The sequence below is a fragment of the Plecotus auritus genome (genome assembly GCF_963455305.1).
Source record: "Plecotus auritus genome assembly, chromosome: 15".
In the NCBI taxonomy this organism is placed as follows: Eukaryota; Metazoa; Chordata; class Mammalia; order Chiroptera; family Vespertilionidae; genus Plecotus; species Plecotus auritus.
In genome coordinates, this window is record NC_137781.1 from 4,618,728 (window position 1) to 4,640,998 (window position 22,271).

Below are 22,271 nucleotides of genomic sequence, written 5' to 3' on the forward strand. Positions count from 1 at the left end.
TAAAACAAAACACACAAATAAAACTCTTCTGTCTTCTCCACGACCCAGGACAAAGCCTGGCATGGGTCAGGGGGGCTAAAGATGATGCTGAGTGACCGCAAGATAACCTCTGCCTCCAGGGAAAACGTCACCGGGTCACAGGAAATGCGGTCAGAGCATGAAGGGCTTAGAACATGAGCATCCAGAAGACCTCACCAGAGCAGCCGTCAACAGCGCGGATCCTCCGACTCCGCCGCCAAGGGTCTGGCTCTGGGTTTGGGCCTGGAAATTCGCTCTGTGACAAATGTCTTGAGTGACTCTCTCTTTTTTAAAAATTTATTTCAAAAAAAAAAAAAAATTTATTTTGGAGAGAGGAAGGGAGAGAGGCAGGAAGGGAGAGAGGCAGAGAGGGAGAGAGAGACAGAAACATCCATGATGAGAGAGAATCATGGATCGGCTGCCTCCTGCACGCCCCACACTGGGGATCCAGCCCGCAACCCGGGCGTGTGCCCTGACCGGGAATCGAACCGTGACCTCCTGGTTCATAGGTCGATGCTCAACCACGGAGCCACGCCGGCCCGGCAGGGTGGCGCTTTCTAACTGGGTGCTGGCACTCACGCTGGGTCTCGGCTCTTGATCCACTCAGGACCCCGGCTCTCCTGGTGCCCGCCCAGACGTATGGGCGATGTAACAGCACGGCAACAGCGAGACAAAAAGACAGGAAATCAAAGGCTATTTTTCCCTGTGGTTTTAGAGAGGGTGGAAGGAAGTGAAGGGGGAAGGAGGGCGCATGCGCGAGAGGGACATCGAGGTGCGAGGCGGGCCTGTCCCCTAGGATCGAGGCAGGAAGGTGATTCGCCGAGGTCAGGGGCAGCCAACAGCGGGCCAAGACACGGGTGGCGTTACGGGCCTCACCCACAACGTGAAGGTTACAGCGGCTCCATTAAGGGAGGGGAAACGCGGAAAGGCTGCCAGTTATATCCTGCTGAGAACGGCATGAAGTACCCCACCCGCTTTTCTTGCTGCAAAAAATCCAGCCGAAACCGGTGTGGCTCAGGGGATAGAGCGTCGGCCTGCGGACTGAAGGGTCCCGGGTTCGATTCCGGTCGAGGGCACGGACCTTGGTTGCAGGCACATCCCCATTAGGAGGTGTGCAGGAGGCAGCTGATGGATGTTTCTCTCTCATTGATGTTTCTAGCTCTCTATCCCTCTCCCTTCCTCTCTGTAAAATATCAATAAAATATATTTAAAAAAAAAAATCCATGATACAGCCAGGCCGGTGTGGCTCAGTGGTCGGGCACTGACCTATGAACCAGGAGGTCACGGTTCGAATCCCGGTCAAGGGCACAGGCCCGGGTTGCAGGCTTGGTCCCCAGTGGGGGGGCCTGCAGGAGGCAGCCAATGGATGATTCTCTCTCATCACGGATGTTTCTATGTCTCTCTCCTTCCCCCTTTCTCTCTGAAATCAATACAATGTTTAAAAAAAAAAATCCAAAAAACACAATAAAGCCCCCCCCCCCCCCCCGCAAAAATCCATGACAACAGGGATCCCTAAATCTGGTGAGGTGTCTGTCGCCCGTGTTGGGTACACACGGAGACGAGGGGCTCGCCGGAATCCCGTCTGGGATTGAAATGTGTCTTTCACAATCACAAACCACACGAAGACGACTTCCCGTGTACCTGAACACGTCCACGTCCCCGGAAGGAGGAGGCAGAGCGACAAGGAGACCCCGGGAGAACCCAGTCCGGCGGGAGGACAAGTCCAGGCACTCATCCGTCCCCTTCACGCAAGCGCTTTGGAGAATTCACTCCGGGGAGAAACTAACCATTTCCATCCGAGAGTGTGTTTCTTTTTCTTGGACAGAAAGTCGGGCGATTTCCCCTGCTGCTCACGGCTATCAGGGGTTTATCAAGCTCAACACAACCCAACCTCCATAATTCTTTCCACTCTGACTAACGTTGGGTCCCCTGATCACAGGCCAGGGGCAGGCATCTGCCAATGAAAACACAACAAAGTCAAAGTGGACTCATGTCCCCTAGAACGATGAGAGAGAAAACGTCTCCGTGGAGACATCCTTCCAAAAACTGGCGGCATCTCTGGCCCGGCCGGCGTGGCCCAGTGGTTGAGCATAGACCTAGGAACCAGGAGGTCAGGGTGTGATTCCTGGTCAGGGCGCATGCCCGGGTTGTGGGCTCGATCCCCAGTGTGGGGCCGGGCAGGAGGCAGCCGATCCGTGATTCTCTCTCATCATGGATGTTTCTATCTCTCTCTCCCTCTCCCTTCCTCATGGAAACCAATAACAATATCCTATCTCATAAAGAGGGAATATGCTAATTGACCCTCACGCCGTCGCAAAGATGGTGGCGCCCACAGCCAATAAGGAGGGAATATGTTAATTGATTGCCATATCCCCCAAAGTGGCGGTGCCCAATCCCCTCAGCCCTGCCGGGGCGCCTGCCTCCAGAGTCCCCCCAGTCCCCTCAGCCCCCCAGACCCTCAGGGCCGCCCGAGGCTCAGGGTAACCAGGGCCGGCCGAGGCTTGCGCTGCCGGCAGTGGCAGCAGCAGAGGTGCGATGGGGGCGTCGCCTTCCTCTGATCTCTGGGTTGCCTCCTGCCCCTGAAGGCTCCCGGACTGTGAAAGGGGGGTAGGCCAGGCTGAGGGACCACCCCCCCCCCTTCCAGTGCATGAATTTCCATGCACCGGGCCTCTAGTACGAAAAAAAAAAAAAAAAAAAATCCTGCACCTCTGTCTCAAGATCACTCGGAACCTGCCTACCCCTTATCCCAAAAGGAACAGCTTATATTGCAGAACAACAGATCAAAATAGCTATCGAAACAGCCCAGGCTGAGAAGCCAGGCGAAGCCCCATGCTCTTGGCTTTTTAAAACAGCATTACTCATTTTATGAATTCAGAACAGGGACGTGTAAACAGTGTGGGTCAACACGACCGGAGGAGGAAAGCCAGGTCTCGGGAGGGACGGGGAGAATGAGAATACCCCACACAGTCGCAATCACATCTGAGGAACCAACGGGAGGTGACTGGACCCGTTTTCTGGGTAACCATGACGGGATCAGTGCGAGCTGTGCAAACCGTCTTTTCTGGGGGCCCCAGGTGTCATCTATTTATTGCCTGAGGAAGCGGGACAAAAAGTATAGAAGGCACGTTTTCTTGGTTCAAGAAAAAAAGGTAACAGGAGGGAATTCAAATGAAAAAAAAAAAAAAAAAAAATGAAGGCAAAAATGTAGCAATAGCCCATCAGGTGTGGCTCAGGGGTTGAGCATTGACCTATGAACCAGGAGGTCACGGTTCGATTCCCGGTCAGGGCGCTCGATCCTGGGGGCGGGGGAGGGGGCGCGTGTACAAGAGGTGACCGATCCATGAGTCTCTCTCCTCATTGTTGTTTTTCTCTCTCTCCCCTTCCCTTCCTCTCTGAAACCGATAGAAACGTATGAATAACGAAAAGCGTGTGATAACCGAATACCAACACCGAGCCTTGACGAGGTCCTCACCACCGATTTCCCGCCATCGCTTCAGAGCTGATGGGGACATCCACAGGCGGGTTTCCGGCCCTCGCTGGCTCAGCTCAGTGCATCGAGCAGGGGTGGGCAAACTTTTTTTTTTTTTTTTAAATATATTTTATTGATATTTTACAGAGAGGAAGGGAGAGGGATAGAGAGTTAGAAACATCGATGAGAGAGAAACATCGATCAGGTGCCTCCTGCACACCTCCTACTGGAGATGTGCCCACAACCAAGGTACGTGCCCTTGACAGGAATCGAACCCGGGACCCTTCAGTCCGCAGGCCGATGCTCTATCCACTGAGCCAAACCGGTTTCGGGCGGGGGTGGGCAAACTTTTTGACTCGAGGGCCACAATGGGTTCTTAAACTGGACCGGAGGGCCGGAACAAAAGCATGGATGGCGTGTTTGTGTGAACGAAGATAAATTCAAAGTAAAGGAGCGGAGGGGAGAGCAAGAGAACCCTCCGCTCTTCCGGCTCCGCGGGCCGGATAGAACAGCCGAACAGGCCGGATCCGGCCCGCGGGCCCACGGCTGGGATAGAGCGTCGTCAGCCTGGGCACGGAAGGGTCCCGGGTTCGATTCCCGGTAAACGGCACGTGCCCGGGTTGCGGGCTCGATCCCCAGCAGGGGGCGTGCAGGAGGCGGCCGATCCGTGACTCTCTCTCCTCGTGGATGTCTCTCTCTCTCTCTCTGTCTCTCTCTCTCTCTCTCAGAAATCAATAAAAATACCTAAAAACAAACAAAATGAAACAACAGACGGGTTTGGGTGGCTCTTACCTCGTAGGACCAGACGCACTGCACCCCCGCGAACCTGCGCACGCAGCGGCCCACCTCCACGTCCTCGTGGGCCGTGTACATCTCCCGCAGGCACTCGCCGATGTGGGGTACCATCCGGCGCAGCACCTCGCGGCTCAGGATCACGCCGGGCCCCCCCATGCAGAAGTTCTCCCCGGGCTCCAGGGCCAGCTTCCCCATCTCCTCCGTCGTGCCCAGGCCCGTCTGGCCCAGGAACAGCGGCTCGCTGCTGTTGAGGCTACGGAGGAAGCTCTCCAGCCGGTCCCCTTTGATGTACACGTCGTCGTCCGCCCGCATGAACCACTCGTACTGGTCCAGGTAGTGGTCGTGCATGTACTTGAGCATCATGAAGGACTTCTTCTGGGGCGGGTAGGCGTCGTCCACGCCCCGCAGCGGCACGATGGGGATCGGGAGGGACGTGTCGGAGCCCTCGCTCGAGAAGAATTCCACTTTCCCGGGGATCGTCTTGGACCACGTCCTGGAACGGGAAGCAGAGGCGACGTGAGAGGGCGCCGCGTTCGCCGACACCCGGGCGTCGGCTGGTGTGTGTGTGTGTGTGTGTGTGTGTGTGTGTCAGAGGGACTCGGATAAGAAGCCACTTGAGCAGCTGGCTTCCCCTCGGCGGAAGCCCGCGCGCCGGGGGACCGCCGAGTCCCCGTTCATTCTCGGGAGAATCCCAACAACGACGACGACGACGACGAGAAAGAAGGATGGAGCGCTGAAGCGGGTCCAGGACGGCGGAGAACCCGACTGCCAGGCCTCCGAGGGCGGAGTGTTCAGGCGGATTTGCCGACACTGTCCACTCCCTCGCCACAAACTCCTCCGCTCTACAAAATAAAAAAGCAATCAGGCCGGCCGGCGTGGCTCAGGGGTTGAGCGTCGACCTAGGAACCAGGAGGTCACGGTTCGATTCCCGGTCAGGGCACATGCCCGGGTTGCGGGCTCGATCCCCAGTGGGGGGCGTGCAGGAGGCAGCCGATCCATGATTCTCTCTCATCATGGATGTTTCTCTCTCTCTCTCGCCCCCTTCCTCTCTGAAATTAATAAAAAAAATATATATATATTTTAAAAAAGAGCTGAAATAGCCCTAACTGGTTTGGCTCAGTGGATAGAGCGTCGGCCTGTGGACTGAATGGTCCCAGGTTCGATTCCAGTCAAGGGCATGTACCTTGGTTGCAGGCACATCCCCAGTAGGAGGTGTGCAGGAGGCAACTGATCGATGTTTCTCTCTCATCGATGTTTCTAACTCTCTATCTCTCTCCCTTCCTCTCTGTAAAAAATCAATAAAATATATATTTTTTAAAAAAAGAGCTGAAATAGTCACCTTCTAGGAAAAACATCTCATACAGGATATTTCAATCAGTGAATTTAGCCATAGTAAGATAAAAAAACACAGCCCCCCCCCCCCCCCCCCCCCGCAAATGTCCTTCCCGGTATATTTCTATCTCACTTAACTGTTAGATTTGGGTTTATTAAGGTAACAGTGACTTGAAGGGTCAAAACAGCATGTATCCCCAATGGGAAGTGTAAGGGGTAAAGGTGACTTTCACCTTTTATTCTGGGTTAGAATTCTGTTTTGTGTGTTGTGTGTTTTTTTAAAAATATATTTTTATTGATGTCAGAGAGGAAGGGAGAAGAGGAGAGAGAAACATCCATGATGAGAGAGAATCATGGATCGGCTGCCTCCTGCCCGCAGCACACTGGGGATGGACCCTGCAACCCGGGCATGTGCCCTGACGGGGAATCGAACCGTGACCTCCTGGTCCGTAGGTGGACGCTCAACCACGGCGCCACGCCGGCGGGGCGGTTACGATTCCGTTGCACCATCCATCTCAGACAACGTCAGGGTCACAGTCGAACCAGACGTTGAACTTGACAAGTGTTTCCCCTGAAGACACCAGAATCCTTCATAGTGACACCGAGGGTCCAAGTCTGGCCCACCAGCCAGGCCGGAGCGACCATCACCGACACCGTACGTGCCTAAACCGTGACTTGAAGTGATGTCATTGTCCAAGAAGAGAAACCAATTAATGTCAAAGGCGGACCATCCAACCTCAAACCACTGTCAAGGCCTCCTTTGCCGTTTTATGGTCAACTCCACCCAGTTCTCTTTTCCTTTTTAGGGAAAACCTCGTGGCCCTGTCCTCATCTTAAATGACTGGTGGTTGGAGGCAAATCTCTTAATAGGAAGTTTTTAAAATGTTATTTTTTAAAAATATATTTTTTTATTGATGTCAGAGAGGAAGGGAGAGGGAGGGAGAGAGAGAAACATCCATGATGAGAGAGAATCCTGGATCGGCTGCCTCCCGCATGCCCCCGACTGGGGATCGAGCCTGCAACCTGGGCATGTGCCCTGATTGGGAACTGAACTATGATCTTCTGGTTCTTAGGTCGACGCTCCAACACTGAGCCACACCGGCCAGGGCGATCTCAAGTTTTTGTAAACCCTCCAATCTCAAGAGATGAAGATCTTTCCACTTAGGGTGGCTATAGTTCAAACAGCTCCACCGCGTCAGAGGGCTCTGAACGTACTGGTACACGGTGACCTACCGTCCTGGGGGGAGAGGGGGCGTGGATGAACGATGTGAAAGAAACGAAGGCAGAGCTGCTGTGACAGGAACGGGTCAGCTCCCTAACTTTCCTAAGCAAACGTCCACGCTGCGTCGTCGCCACGTGCTGGTGACCGGGACGGAGAGCTCTCCCTGAATGGAAATCACCGAACACTGGCGAAGGCGCTGCCAGCCGGCTCGGCTTTCCACCACCTGATAACCGGCTCTCGCTCGAGCCCAGATAAGATACCTGAAATGTGAGCGTGCCAAGCAGCCTTCCGCCCGACGGGGTCTGGCCAGCGCCGGAAATCACAGCCGGGCAGTACAGCCGGCCCACGCCGGCCCCCCCGCGGAGCCCTCTGCGGAGCGGGCACCTCCTGGGCCTCCGTTCCTACGTCGTGTCGCTTTAAGAACGACCATGTCCGCCGAAACCGGTGTGGCTCAGTGGATAGAGCAGCCTTGGGCAAACTACGGCCCGCGGGCCGGATCCGGCTGTTCTATCCGGTTCTCTTGCTCTCCCCTCCGCTCCTTTACTTTGAATTTATATTAGTTCACACAAACGCTCCATCCATGCTTTTGTTCCGGCCCTCCGGTCCAGTTTAAGAACCCACTGTGGCCCTCGAGTCAAAAAGTTTGCCCACCCCTGGAGAGTGTCAACCTGAGGACTGAAGGGTCCCAGGTTCGATTCCGGTCAAGGGCATGTACCTTGGTTGTGGGCACATCCCCAGTAGGAGGTGTGCAGGAGGCAGCTGGTAGATGTTTCTCTCTCATCGATGTTTCTAACTCTCTATCCCTCTCCCTTCCTCTCTGTAAACAATCAATAAAATATATTTAAAAAAAAAAAAAGAATGACGACGTCAAATGCATTTCTGGGCAACATTGCATCTATGGCGTGACCACGGTCCCGGGTCCACGTTCATCATGTAGAGCTGCGTTTACAAAGTGGCCCTAACCGATCTGGCTCCGTGGACAGAGCGTCGGCCTGCGGACTGAAAGATCTCGGGTTCGATTCCGGTCCAGGGCACGTACCTCGGTGGCAGGCTCCATCCCCGGCCCTGCTCGGGGCTCATGTGGGAGGCAAGCAATTGATACGTCTCTCTCCCATCGATGTTTCTCTACCCCTTGCTTCTACTCGCTCTAAGAATCAATGGAAAAATTCCCTCGTGTGAGGATTAACAAAAAAAAAAAAAATTTTTTTTTTAAAGTTTACAAAGCAGACAGTGGTATGTATATAGACTTGTGGTGTGGGATTATTATTATTATTAACTCTACCTTCAAGTGCTTACTGCTTTTTATTTTTTTGTTAATCCTAACTGGAGGATATTTTTTCCACTGACTTTTAGAGCGAGTGGAAGGGAGTGGCTAGTGAAAAAGAGAGAGAGAGAGAAGGGGGGGAAACATAGATGAGAGCGAGACACATTGATTAGTTGCCACGTACCGTGACCAGGGCTGGGGATCGAACCTGCAACCCAGGTACGTGCCCTTGACCAGGAAGCAAACCCGTGACCCTCTCTGGTCTGGGGGCCGATGCTCTAACTGCTGAGCCACACCGGCCAGCCCGATTCTGGCTGTTTTCGGATGAAGGATCAGAAAGGACTTATTTCACTTTCTCCTTTGTGTTCTCTACGTTTGATAAATTTTCTGGAACAACGGCTAGGCGCTTTTCGAGTCAGAAAAAAAAAATTACATTTGGGGGAACGCTTTAAGCCCTAAAAGAGCATCTAAAACACACTGAAAAGATTAGACAACAGAAACTTTTACCGGTGTCGTAAAAATAGGTTCCACTCTACCCGATGGACAAAAACTCAGACAAACAGTGAGATGGAACACGTTCTCTCACAAGTTCCTACACTGTACGTTTTGCTGCTTATGACAGGTAAAAAGGGGAGGTTGTCTGTGAGTTCCCCCAGATCACTACGACACATGTTGTCTGCTAAGTTTGAGGGGACTCAGATGATCAAGTCATCTCAGAGTTTGGAGTCAAGGGAGGGAGGGAGGGAGGGAGAATAGAGTTTTCCCCTGAGAACTGATAGATACCAGGAATTACATGTATACTACAGCTCGGCCGGCGTGGCTCAGTGGTTGAGCATGGACCTAGGAACCAGGAGGTCATAGTTCGATTCCCAGTCAGGGCACATGCCCGGGTTGTGGGCTCGATCCCCAGTGTGGGGTGTGCAGGAGGCAGCCGATCCATGATTCTCTCTCCTCATGGATGTTTCTCTCTCTCTCTGTCCCTCTCCCTTCCTCTCTGACATCTATAAAAATATATTTAAAAAAAAAAAAAAGAAAAAAAGACCAAGGCTTAAGAATGATGACTCCAGGCTTTGCCGGGAGGGAGCCGAGGGAACAGGCTGGGGCGGATGTCAGGAGCGTGACTCGGTGATTCAGGCCGTTACCTGGCCTGACGCGCGCGGGGCGCGGCCCAGGCCGCCGGGGTGCTTGGCCGCAGGCGTCTGCTTCCGCTCTGTGCTTTCCGGACGCGCCGTTTCCTCTTTTAAAAATCGCTAACTGTCTCATTGTGCAAGCACCTTAGGCCTGAGCGATCTCACAGGCTTTGTGAAAGCAGGTAAAAAGGTGGGGAGATTAAAAAGGAAACAAGACAAATCAAATTACAGTCACCTTTCTCTCTCTCTCTCTCTCTCTCTCTCTCTCTCTTTATTTTTGCTTTAACAAAGCTACCGGCGGGTGGATTACAGGTTTCCCACCGGGACAATGGCCGGGGCTCGGGCCCAGAAGGCCCAGGAGGGGCCTCAGGCTCTCAGGAGCTAACGGAAGCAGGGACCACAGATGCGCCCTCTCCGAAGGGCAGAAGGAAAACGTGGAGACTGAGCACGCGGCGGGGATTCTGATCCCACGACATGGTCCCCAAGTTCAAGTGCTGGAGCGCTACCTTATTTACCCGGAAAAGGGTAAACGTGCAAGGAATTTTTAAATGTGTTTTTAAGATTGATTTTTATTTTTTAATACTTTTTTTTTATTGATCTCAGAGAGGAAGGGAGAGGAAGAGAGAGAGAGAAACATCAGTGATGAGAGAGAACCATGGATCGGCTGCCTCCTGCACGCCCCCGACTGGGGATCGAGCCCGCAACCCGGGCATGTGCCCTTGACCGGGAATCGAACCTGGGACACTTCCGTCCGCAGGCTGATGCTCTATCCATTGAGCCTGGCTAGGGCTAAAATTTATTTTTACAGAGGAAGGGAGGAAGGGAGGGAGAGAGAGAGGGAGAGGGAGAAGGAGAGGGAGAGAGAAACATCCATGAGGCGAGAGAATCATGGATCGGCTGCCTCCTGCACGCCCCGCACTGGGGATCGAGCCCACAACCCGGGCATGTGCCCTGACCAGGAATCGAACCTGTGACCTCCTGGTTCCTAGGGCGACGCCAACCACTGAGCAAACTGGTCCGCCTACAGCTTGTATTTAACCAACCCAAAAGGAATGTCCTCAGCTACAGAACAAGTAACGGTAGCGACAAATGCTTCACAAACCGGATTAAAACGAAAAGATGGACAGCGCCGCTGCTTCTACATCATCACTGTTTCTTTTTTTTTTTTATGTCAGGGAGGAAGGGAGAAGGGGAGAGAGAGAGAGAAACATCCATGATGAGAGAGAACCATCGATCAGCTGCCTCCTGCATGCCCCCCGACCGGGGATCGAGCCCGCAACCCGGGCATGTGCCCGACCGGGAATCGAACCCGTGACCTCCTGGTTCCTAGTTCGATGCTCAACCCCTGAGCCACGCCGGCCAGGCTCATCACTGTTTCTTGTTCCCCCAATTCTGCCCGGGACCAGAAGGCAAAACCGATGCTGACAGCGGGCGGCAGCGCGGAGGACGCACATTAACACACGGGGTCCCTGTTACACATGCGGTCGCCCCGCCCCCCCAGGATCACCCGCACGTGGAGATGTTCCGGAAACCGAGGAAAACCGAATTCCAGGGACCAGACAGACACGTGCTCAGTCCTACATTTCCGGGTGGGATCAGCGGACTTACTGAAACAAGAATGACCCCGGCCAAGCGCCAGGGAGCTGGGAGCCGACACGCCATCGGTGCCCAGCAGGCTCGCAGTGGCCGACGGTTTAACACACTCGGAGCTGCACTGGCCCGGGCCGGTATGCACAGCGGGCTGGGCGTGCGCCCAAAGGTCACCGGTTCGATTCCCGGTCAGGGCAATGGCCCGGGCTGCGGGCTGATGCCCGGGAGGCTGAGGGCAGGAGGCGGCCGAGCCATGATGCTCTGTCATCATTATGTTTCGATCCCTCCCTCCCTTCCTCTCAGAAACCTAAATACAGAAAAGACGAAGGGAAAGTAAGAGGGGCCGGAGCCAGGGACAGGCCTTTCCGGATCCCTTTTTTAATTTTATTTTTTAGAAATATTTTTATTGGCCGAAACCGGTTTGGCTCAGTGGATAGAGCGTCGGCCTGCGGACTGAGGGGTCCTGGGTTTGATTCCGGTCAAGGGCATGGACCTTGGTTGCGGGCACATCCCCAGTGGGAGGTGTGCAGGAGGCAGCTGATCAATGTTTCTCTCTCATCGATGTTTCTAGCTCTCTCTCCCTCTCCCTTCCTCTCTGTAAAATATCAATAAAATATATTTAAAAATAATAAAAATAAATAATATTTTTTATTGGTTTCAGAGAGGAAGGGAGAGGGAGAGAGAGAAACATCAATGATGAGAATCATGGATCGGCTGCCTCCTGCACGCCCCCTACTGGGGATCGAGCCTGCAACCCGGGCATGTGCCCTGACCAGGAATTGAACCCTGACCTCCTCGTTCCTAGATCGATGCTCAACCACTGAGCCACGCCGGCCGGGCCTGATTGCCTTTATCTCTCCCTCCCCCTCCCTTCTGCTCTAACATCAATAAAAACGTAATTAAAAGGAAACAGACACCATCGGGGATAACGTACTGACAACCACAACTCTCCTTGGATGATTCCAGCCGTTTGAGGGCACCGAGATCCGCAGGGCCCCTCCCCCCCCAGCCCCCGTGACATAAAACGAAACTCATTGTTCTGCCTTGTTGTTCGCGCATCTTCTTGGGCAGGAAACCGAGAACGAGCGATGGGCTGTGCTCCCCAAACTCCCTGCCAGGCTGGCTGACCACTGGGATCGGCGCAGAGGCACCGAGTGTGGCTCTAAAGTGTCTCCAGATCAACCAGGTCCTTACTGAGTTCCGGGAAGCGGGAAGGGCGCCCTCACCCAGGGCGGGGAAGGAACGCGGGGACCAGGCCACCGAGGGGTGTGACATCGTGCGGGGAGATTCCGGCATCCAGAGCTGGCGTTTCTCAAACTTGCTTCCCGCAGCTCCCTGCGGACCGATGCTAATCTCTCCCGGAGTCCGGTGTCACCCCCAGGGCAATGAAGGGAAACCCCCCCACCCCTCTACCTTCTGAGAAAGGAAAGAGAGAACAAGGCCTGGCCGGTGTGGCTCCGTGGATAGAGCGCCGGCCTGCGGGCTGAAGGGTCCCGGGTTCGATTCCGGTCCGGGGCGCGTATCTCGGTGGCAGGCTCGATCCCCAGTCCGGGTCGGGGCGCGTGTGCAGGAGGCAACCCATCGATGCGTGTCTCTCTCACATCGATGTTTCTCTCAGTCGCACCCTCTCCCTTCCACTCTCTCTAAAAATGAATGGACATCAGGGGAAGGATGAACAACAACAACAAAAAAAACAAAACAAAACAAAAATAGTTTCTCGTCTTCAGCTCAGGGCAGCTAAGAACCAAGACAAATAAAAAAAGGTTGTTGGGTTAGCCCGGCCGGCGTGGCTCAGTGGTTGAACATCAACCTAGGAACCAGGAGGTCACGGTTCGATTCCCGGTCAAAGGCGCATGCCCGGGTTGCTGGCTCGATCCCCAGTGTGGGGCGTGCAGGAGGCAGCCGATCCCTGATTCTCTCATCATTGATGTTTCTATGTCTCTCTCTCTCCCTTCCTCTTTAAAATCAATAAAAACTAATTAAAAAAAAAAAGAGGTGTTGGTTTAGCTCAGTGCTCTAGGGCTACACATGGACTGACAAGCTAAGAATGTATGCTTTTAATCAATCCGTTAATTGTTTTAAATCTCTAAATAGCATCAACACTCTCCCAGCGAGAACAGGTGAAGGATCGCCAAGAAGTGGCGGGGACAGACGGGTAACAAAGGAGCCCTTGTCCACCGGAAATTAAAATGTTATTCAACTTCCAGTCCCTTCCACGGTGGGACTGGCATGAGGACAGGCAGGAAGATCCAGGGAACCCAATCGCAAATTCCAGAAACAGACCCAGGAACTCGGCGGATGGTGGAGACGGCCTTCCGTCTGGTAGGGAGACCGGGGCCGATTGGGAAGACGGTGCCATGACAATCTACCGGTTGGGGAAAACGGGAGGTTGGGGTGTTCCTACCCCCCCCTTTTAGGATTAGGGAAAGAAAAAAGTTACTTTTAAAACTCTCTCCTGATGCCGAAACCGGTTTGGCTCGGTGGAGAGAGCGTCGGCCTGCGGACTCAAGGGTCCCGGGTTCGATTCCGGTCAAGGGCATGTACCTTGGTTGCGGGCACATCCCCAGTGGGAGGTGTGCAGGAGGCAGCTGATGGATGTTTCTCTCTCATCGATGTTTCTAACTCTCTATCCCTCTCCCTTCCTCTCTGTAAAAAATCAATAAAATATATTTTTTTAAAAAGTGAATGACATGAAGATGTAACTTTTTTTTTCCTTTTTGGTTCATCCTCACCCGGGGATATTTTTCCATTGATTTTTAGAGAGAGTGGAAGGGAGAGACAGAGACAGAGACATCAATGTGACAAAGACATATCCACTGGCTGCCTCCTGCACGCGCCCCGACCAGGGACGGGGAACCTGCAACCCAGGTAGGTGCCCTTGCCTGGAACCGAACCTGGGACCCTTTAGTCCCCAGGCCAGTGCTCTACCCACTGAGCAACACTGGCTAGGCCTGAAGATGTCACTTCTGTATATCAAACAATGTACTTCTTTTTTTTTTTTTTTTTTTTTTTTTTTAAAGGGGGAAGAATCTGAATTGCAACTAGCAAAGGAAGATGCAAGGAACCCGGGTGTCCTGGTGATCTGTCTCTAAAGCAACGCGACACGGTCCCCACGGGGGACTCACGGGACCACTCGGAAGTGAGATGACCTGGAATACAAATCCTTTGCAGAGCAGTCAAAACAATTGTCCCATTTTATCTGTACACCTTCCAGCTACCCAGAGCCTTCAAGGAAGCTTAGCTCAAGAACGGTTCGGAGCCCCAAACTATACCATCACTTTAGATGCAAATCTCCTCTCAATTTTTTTTTTAAAAAAATATTTTATTGATTTTTTTACAGAGAGGAAGGGAGAGGGAGAGAGAGTTAGAAACATCGATGAGAGAGAAACATCCATCAGCCGCCTCCTGCACACTCCCCACTGGGGATGTGCCCGCAACCAAGGCACATGCCCTTGACCGGAATCGAACCCGGGACCTTTCAGTCCGCAGGCCGACACTCTATCCACTGAGCCACACGGGCCAGGGCCCAGCTGACTTTTACACAGAGCCCTGCACGAACTCTTTCTGATCTAAGAGCAGAGCGTCGACTTCTGGCTCAGGCTGCAGAACACAGCAAAGTCGTAATCATAAGTTACACCCTACGGCCTCCATCCCACTTCGGGCCTGCCTCCCAAGTTCCTTCAGGCTAACAGGGTCCTGTGCCATCTCTGGCAGCCAGTCTAAACACAGGGTGGACAGCTGAGAAGCCCAGGCCCTTCACAGGGCGGGGCAGGTTCTTCTCAAGCTCCAAGGAACTGTAACTTCTTTAAGATCAAAGAGATAAATGAAAAGGTATGTGGGAGGGCGGATGAATGACTGGATAGGATACACTGTTTCCCCTCCCTAAGGGCTTTTCCTTTATCAGAAAGGCAGGGTTGTCCACCAAGAAGGAAGACAGGATACAATGTGTCCCGATAAGGTTTTTCTTGATCAGAAAGGCAGTTGTCACAGAGAAGCAGGGGGGTAGGGAGGGCTGAGGGTAAACTGTGTTTGCATTTTCCTCTAAGTGCCTGAAGGGGGGGAGGGAAAAAAAAAAAAAAGGAGAAGAAATGGGACCTCTGAAAAAGATGAGAGAGGAGATTTTGGAAGGAGGCCACAAAAGGTCAAAAGCTTGGGCTGTGGGACAAAAATCACCTCCAAGGGTAAAACATTAGGTTCAGCCCGAGTTTCACTTTCTGAATCCTGCTGGTATACCAGAACGCCGTCTGGATTTTGCATCCACAAAAATGTGTATGTTTGGTGTGTGTGCGGGGGGGGGGGGGGGGGTGGTTTAAGGAGTCACACCATCTACTATTTGAACCAACTACTCTGAGAACTTACCCAATGGTATACAGTCACAGGACTTGTCACCGAGTGGCAGTCATGTGGGTGTACTTTCAAAGCTCCCCCTCAATTTTTTTAAAAAATATATTTTATTGATTTTTTACAGAGAGGAAGGGAGAGGGAGAGAGAGTTAGAAACATCGATGAGAGAGAAACATCCATCAGCTGCCTCCTGCACACCCCCCCACTGGGGATGTGCCCGCAACCAAGGTACATGCCCTTGACCGGAATCGAACCTGGGACCCTTCAATCCGCAGGCCGATGCTCTATCCACTGAGCCACACCAGTTAGGGCCTCACCCTCAATTTCTGGTGTGGATAGTTCTCGGGCCAAAAAGCACAATTCTGGGTAATTATTCACTCTAGATCTGGGCGGGGCGGCGGCGGGGTGGGGGGGGGGAGGAACACACACCTTGATCTGCAGGTTCACAAGGTCTACATTTGCACTTAGGGGCATTCTGAGCGGTCCAGTCGCTCAGGGTCCTTCTGGGCAGAGAACCTCAGCTCTGGATTTAGACGAGATCCTAAAGGGAACACTCACGAATCAAGGCAATGAAAGGGCAAACGGAACCAGGAGGTCGCAGTTCGATTCCCGGTCAGGGCACAGGCCCGGGTTGCGGGCTCTATCCCCAGGGTAGGGGTGCAGGAGGCAACCCATCCATGGTTCTCTTTCATCCTTAATGTATGGATGTTTCTCTCTCCCTCTCCCTTCCTCTCTGAAATCAATAAAAATATATTAAAACAACAACAACAACAAAGAACCAACCAGCTTGGTCTTGCTCAGGGCTGCGGGCTCCAAAACTTCCTTCCCGGAGGCCCTCCCAGCCGGGTTTGCGCCTCAGCGTATCTGTACTTCACACGTGTAAGTTTTCTGTTAGGGATCCATGCCCCTCGTCTACCTCAAATTCACTCCAGCACCCATCTGCCATTCCCAAACCATCTCCCTCCTAAAGACGACTCTGCCTAATCCCTTCGCTAATCCCTGAACATGATTCCAGCCACTTTTCTGACTCATCTGGCCAACTAGGGCCCGGCCCTGCCGGGATCCCATCGCCCCGGGGATCCCATCGCTGAACCCGCTTTTCCCAAAGGTGCGCTTTCCATCCACTGCACACACCGGCCGGCTCCGAGGGCAGTGGGCACCCCCCTTTCACCAACAGCAGCGCCGCCAAAGTGAAATCTACACGCAAGCCAAGGAAGGGGGTGGGGGGAGTCTCACCGGGTTCATTTCCATGGGCTGGGGCCAGGGCAACGGGGCGCATTTCAGACCATCAGCTAACCACCACCACCGCTGTCACCCTCAGAGCTGTTCCAACCCCCTTATGAGGGAGATGCGTTCAGTCAGGACCATTTAAACAAAAGACAGGGCGGAACATGGAAAGCTCAAGTGCCTTGCGCAGCCCGGCCGGTGTGGCTCAGTGGTTGAGCGTCCTCATAGGAACCAGGAGGTCACGGATCTCCGGTCAGGGAACATACCCGGGTGCGGGGCTCCATCCCCAGTAGGGACTGTGCAGGAGGCAGGCGATCCAGGATTCTCTCTCATCACTGACATTTCTCTCTCTCTCTTTCTCTCTCTCTCTCCCCCCACTTCCTTCCTCTCTAAAGTCAAAAAAATGTGTTAAAATTTTTTTTAAAGAAAGTACCTTGCACAGTCAGGGTGAGGGCCACACCCAGAGGGACACCGTGGTCCCTCTGACCCCACAAGCCCCTGCATCTTGGGTTGATGAACTCCACGTCCTGCCTCTGACCTCTGATGCCCAATGCCTGGCATCCCCCCGAGGGGCATCCCCCCCCCCCCGCTCCCAGGGGCGCCCCGGGAGCCTGGGTCCTGGGAACCAGGCAAAGGCATGAGCCGTGGGAGTGTCTGCGGGGCCGCCCGCCAGGATGCCGGCTGCAGGAGGAGGGAGGGCTCACCTGTAGACGGCCACGGCGCGGGTCTGCAGGTATTTCTGGGCCGTCATGACTCCCACGAAGAGAAAGTTCCGGTCGCGCGGGCCGCCCTCGGGAGCCGAGCCGTGGGGCCAAGGCTGCGCCCCGCCGACCTGCGAACCCGCCGCCGCCGCCGCCGCCTGCCCGGCCCGGCAGCCCTCGGGGCTGGCGCGGCGCCGCGGGCCCGCTCGCTTCAGCTCGGAGGCGCGGGGCAGGACGAGGCGCGAGGCCAGCACGAAGCCCAGCACCAGCCCCAGCAGCACGCTGAGCCAGGCGCGCCGGCCCCGCGCGGCCATGTCCGCGCCGCTCTCCGCCCGCCGGCTCCGCGCGCGCTCAGCTCGCCGCCCCCGCCCGCGGAGGCCAGCCCGTCCTAGAGCCGCCAGGCCCGGCCCGGGCAGCGCCGCCGCCGCCGGGGGCCCGCCGCGCCCATCGCGGCCCCCCGAGCCGCCCGCAGGCCCCGCGCTGCCGCTTTGTTCCGCGCGCGCCCCGCCGCGGCCTGCGCCTTTAAGGCGGGACCATGCCCGGCGCGCGCCGGCGGCGGCGGCTGGGGCGCAAAGCGGCGGCAGCGGGGGCGGGGGCCGCGGGGGCGGCTCCTCCCGCTCGCTCGCGGGGGCGCAGGGCCAGCTCGACGGCGACCGCAGTGGCCGCCGACTCCGGGTCCCCGGTCCTGCCCGTCCGCGTGCGCCCCGGCCGGCTCGGCTGCGATTGCGCTGCGCCCGTGCCCGTCCTCGTCGTGGCCGGCGCCGCCGCTGCAGCCGCACATCCTCCGGCTCAGCTCGCCATTGCAACAGGAGCCCCTCACGTCACGCACGGCGCGTTAAGAAGCGGTGGGGAGGCGAGGCGTCGTGGCCCCTCTCGGGATCCGTCCGCGCCCGCCGATTGGTGCAAAAGTGAATGGGGGGCGGTGCACGTGGCTAAAGTTTAACCAGAAAAAAAAAAAAAAGCAAAGCCCTCCCGGCGCGCGCGCACTGCCCCACCCGCGCGGGGTGCATCGGGGTCTCGGAGCGGCGGGGGCGCACGGCCTGACAGGCGCGGGAGGGGATCCCGGACCGGCGCCCGAGTGGCCCGTTAGGCGCCCGGCGACCCCGCCTCCCCGGCCCCGCTTCCCCAGGCGGCGGCACGGCTGCCCGCTGCGAGGCCAACGTGCGGAGGGGGCTTCTTGGTTCCCAAACTATCCCCGATCAGCGGGTGCGCCCCGGCCGAGCCTGTCCTCGGATCAACCCGCCGTCCACGCCCTGCGCTCCAGCCGGGCGGACCTGGCCGCCCCTTCCCCGCGTCGTCCCGGTTCACACTGTCCCTTTGTTCCCGCCAGTTCTGCGGGCGGGACGAGCACGTATAGAATCAACAGCTCCGGGAGGCGTTTGCGACGTGCGCGCTTGGGGAGTGAACCGTGAATTCAGTTGCCTTGTTCCCTGTCACTCGTTTTCGATGCTTAAAATAAAAAAATTTAAAAAAAAATTAAAAAGCGCGTATGTTTCCTGTCCAAGCCCCTAACAGTACTAGCATTTAATGGATGAGGAATAAATGGTAGGGGATGTTCCTACTTGGGTGCGAAGTCTGATCCTCTCCCTCCCCCCCATATTCTATGTGGGCAGATAGTCCGCAGGTACCCTAACCTGAGTCTTTAACTTTAAAAAATATATATATTTTTATTGATTTCAGAGAGGAAGGGAGAGGGAGAGAAATAGAAACATCCATGATGACAGAGAATCATGGATCAGCTGCCTCCTGCATGCCCCACACTGGGGATCGAGCCTGCAACCCGGGCATGTGCCCTTGACCTGAATTGAACCCAGGACCTTTCCATCCTCAGGCGGATGCTCTATCCACTGAGCCAAACCTGCCAAGGCCTTTGTCAACATTTTAATGTGGTCCATCCATAAAAAGACAGGTTTTGGAGTTTCAGTTGTATGCATTTCTAATCTTAAAAAAACAACAAACGGACAACAGCCACAGCCACAGAAGCTGAGAAAGTTCCCACACAACCAATGTTTGTCGAGAGTGAAAGACGGGGCGGGGCAAAAATGGGGTACCAGTTGCGAGTACGTGAAACACGAGTTTACTCTCGTGTTGTTATTTATTCGTGCATTCTTTCCCCTGCGAACAACTGTCCATCTACCTTTGCCTTCCCTGGATTAGTCGAGTGACTTCGTGGCCAACATATTGGGGTTTTCCAGTGAAACGTTTGGAGAGCCGAGTATGTTCCCAGGCCTGACATCTGATCCGGTGAACCCAGGGCTTCGAGACAGAAGATAAGTGTGCCTGGGGGCATCCTTGGGTCTTTCCTCATTGTTTTTTTAAAAAAATATATTTTATTGCTTTTTTACAGAGAGGAAAGGAGAGGGATAGAGAGTTAGAAACATCAATGAGAGAGAAACATCCATCAGCTGCCTCCCGCACACGCCCTACTGGGGATGTGCCCTCAACCAAGGTACGTGCCCTTGACCAGAATCGAACCTGGGACCTTTCAGTCCACAGGCCGACGCTCTATCCACTGAGCAACACCGGCCAGGGCGTTCCTCATTGTTAAAACGCCTAGCTGGCCCAGCCGGCGTGGCTCAGTGGTTGAGCGTAGACCTAGGAACCAGGAGGTCACGGTTCGATTCCCTGTTGGGGTGTTGCAGAAGACCAAAGAAAACCAAGGACGCTTCAAAGAAGAGGAGGGACACTGTTTAATCCACCGGCGGGCTCAGGGAACAGCCTTCCAAATCTGAGTGAAGGAACACGCCTGGGGCCCTCCCTTATATCTCCCTGTGGTCCTTGTCCCACAAACATGGATTATGCTTCCGGTCCTTTCCACGGGCCTTGCAAGAAGGCCCCCAGGTGTTGGGGGGTCTCCGGGCCATATCTGATGATGGTCTGGCCTGGCGCCGGCGTTAATAACCCTCCCTCTGGGGCAGTGCACTGTTCACAGTAACAGGCTCTGCAAGACCAGTACCTGGGAAGGAGAGAGGGACTTAATGACAGGTTATCAAGAATGTGCACTGAGCCCTGGCCGGTGTGGCTCAGTGCATAGAGCGTCGACCTGCAGACTGAAAGGTCCCAGGTTCAATTCCGGTCAAGGGCACATGCCTGGGTTGCGGGCTCGACCCCCAGTGGGGGGCATGCAGGAGGCAGGCAATCAATGATTCTCTGTCATCATGGATGTTTCTATCTCTCTCTCCCTCTCCCTTCCTCTCTGAAATCAATAAAAATGTATTTTAAAAATATATATTAAAAAAAAAAAGAATGTACACTGAGCTTGCTGGCATGGATTCAGATCACTAGCCCCCAACTATCAGGGTTACCTTGGAATTAGCCCTTTTTAGCCTTCTCAAGGGCACATGCCCGGGTTGTGGGGGGCTCGATGCCCCGTAGGGGGCGTGCAGGAGGCAGCTGATCCACGATTCTCTCTCTCATCATGGATGTGTGTGTGTGTCTCTCTCTCCCTCTCCCTTACTCCCTGAAATCAATAAAAATATATTAGAAGAAGAAGAATACTATGATCTGATGAACCAGCACCAACCACTGAGCCACACCGGCCAGACGTATTACACAGTTGGGAGGGCTGGGGGGTGGAGGATTGGCCATTTCTGCAGTTGAATGGCGCCGCCCCTGTTTGTCCTTTGAATGGCATCACGTTTCCCGGCACTTGTGACTTATGTCAAAAATAGTGCTCCCCCCCCCGCCCCCCCAGCCTTCCCACAAACACCGCCCCTCAGAGGCGACCCACGTCTAAAATGACTCATTATGCAGTGAATACACGATGCAGGGTTCTGGCCGTGGTTGTGGGAAAAATACAGAACACACCGCCGCCAATGACCGGCTCACACACCGTCCCAGTGGGGCTTTTAGTAAGACCGAAAGCCGCAGATCCCTGACTTGTCATCAGATCCCCCAAATTCGGCAGTACCCCCCCCCCCCCCGCCCAATTCACCATGATTTTCCCATCAAGCACACATCTGACGAGGCACGGATGTTCCATTGGGTGACCTACGGGGTGGTTTCAATATTCTAACCCGCTTTCAACTCCGTATTTCTTCTTCTAGAGTCCGGTGGTCGGCAAACCGCGGCTCGCGAGCCACAGGCAGCTCTTTGGCCGCTGGAGGGTGGCTCTTCCACAAAATACCACCACGGCCTGGGCGAGTCTATTTGGAAGAAGTGGCGTTAGAAGAAGTTGAAGTTTAAAAAATTGGGCTCTCCAAAGAAATTTCAATCGTTGTCCTGTTGATATTCGGCTCTGTGGACGAAAGAGTTTGCCGACCACTGTCCTAGACGAACACCCAAGGAAAGGCAGAGAGCCTGGCCAGTGTGGCTCAGTGGGTTGAGCACTGACCTCTGAACCAGGAGGTCAAGGGCACGTGCCAGGGTTGTGGGCTGGATCCCCAGTAGGGGGCATGCAGGAGGCAGGTCTTTTTGATGCTTCTCTCTCATCGATGTTTCTCTCTTGCTCCCTCTCCCTTTCTCTCTCTAAAATCAATACACATTTTTTAAAAATTATTTTATTGATTTTTTGCAGAAAGGAAGGGAGAGAGATAGAGAGCTAGAAGCATCAATGAGAGAGAAACATCGATCAGCTGCCTCCTGCACACCCCCCACTGGGGATGTGCCCGCAACCAAGGCACATGCCCCTGACCGGAATCGAACCCGGGACCCTTCAGTCCGCAGGCCGACGCTCTATCCACTGAGCCAAACCGGTTTGGGCATAAAATCAATACACATGTTTTCTCAGAAATGAAAAAGGCGTGTCCTTCATCCTAATTAGGTAGATGAGTCGGGGAAGCCCCAAGCAGCAGTTATTCAATGACGAGGACTCCTCCTGGCGCACACCCACCCTGCCCTAGAGGGGTGCTGGGCTGGGTCAGGGACACAGAGCCTGGGTTCCGGTCTCCCGTCCACGCTCGGGAAGTCCCCCTGGGCCAGCTGCGTCCCCACTCAGAGCTGTTTGCTCCTCTCTAACCGGGCGTTTCCGCTCCAGCACGTTCAAAGTTCCTCCTCAGCGCGGCTAGGCTGAGGTTGAGCAATGTGTTCAAAACCACATCCTACAACCGCCTTTCTGTTTTCTTTTTCTAAATATTTTAAAAAAAAATTGATTTCAGCCAAAACCGGTGTGGCTCAGTGGATAGAGCGTCGGCCTGTGGACTGAAGGGTCCCGGGTTCGATTCCGGTCAAGGGCACGTACC

At 54.6% G+C, this 22,271-nt stretch overlaps 1 protein-coding gene across 1 annotated transcript in view; it reads right to left on the bottom strand.

Annotated features, from left to right (window-relative positions):
* CHSY1 (chondroitin sulfate synthase 1) overlaps positions 1–17,555 on the bottom strand; it is a 33,622-nt gene extending 16,067 nt beyond the window's left edge. Inside the window, exons 1-2 of the mRNA XM_080651443.1 lie at positions 17,095–17,555; positions 4,280–4,775 (exon numbers count right to left, since the gene is read on the bottom strand). Coding sequence (XP_080507569.1) covers positions 4,280–4,775; positions 17,095–17,405 — 807 coding nt within the window. The 5' untranslated portion in view covers positions 17,406–17,555. The remainder of the gene's footprint in view (positions 1–4,279; positions 4,776–17,094) is intronic.
* Positions 17,556–22,271: the final 4,716 nt, after the last annotated feature.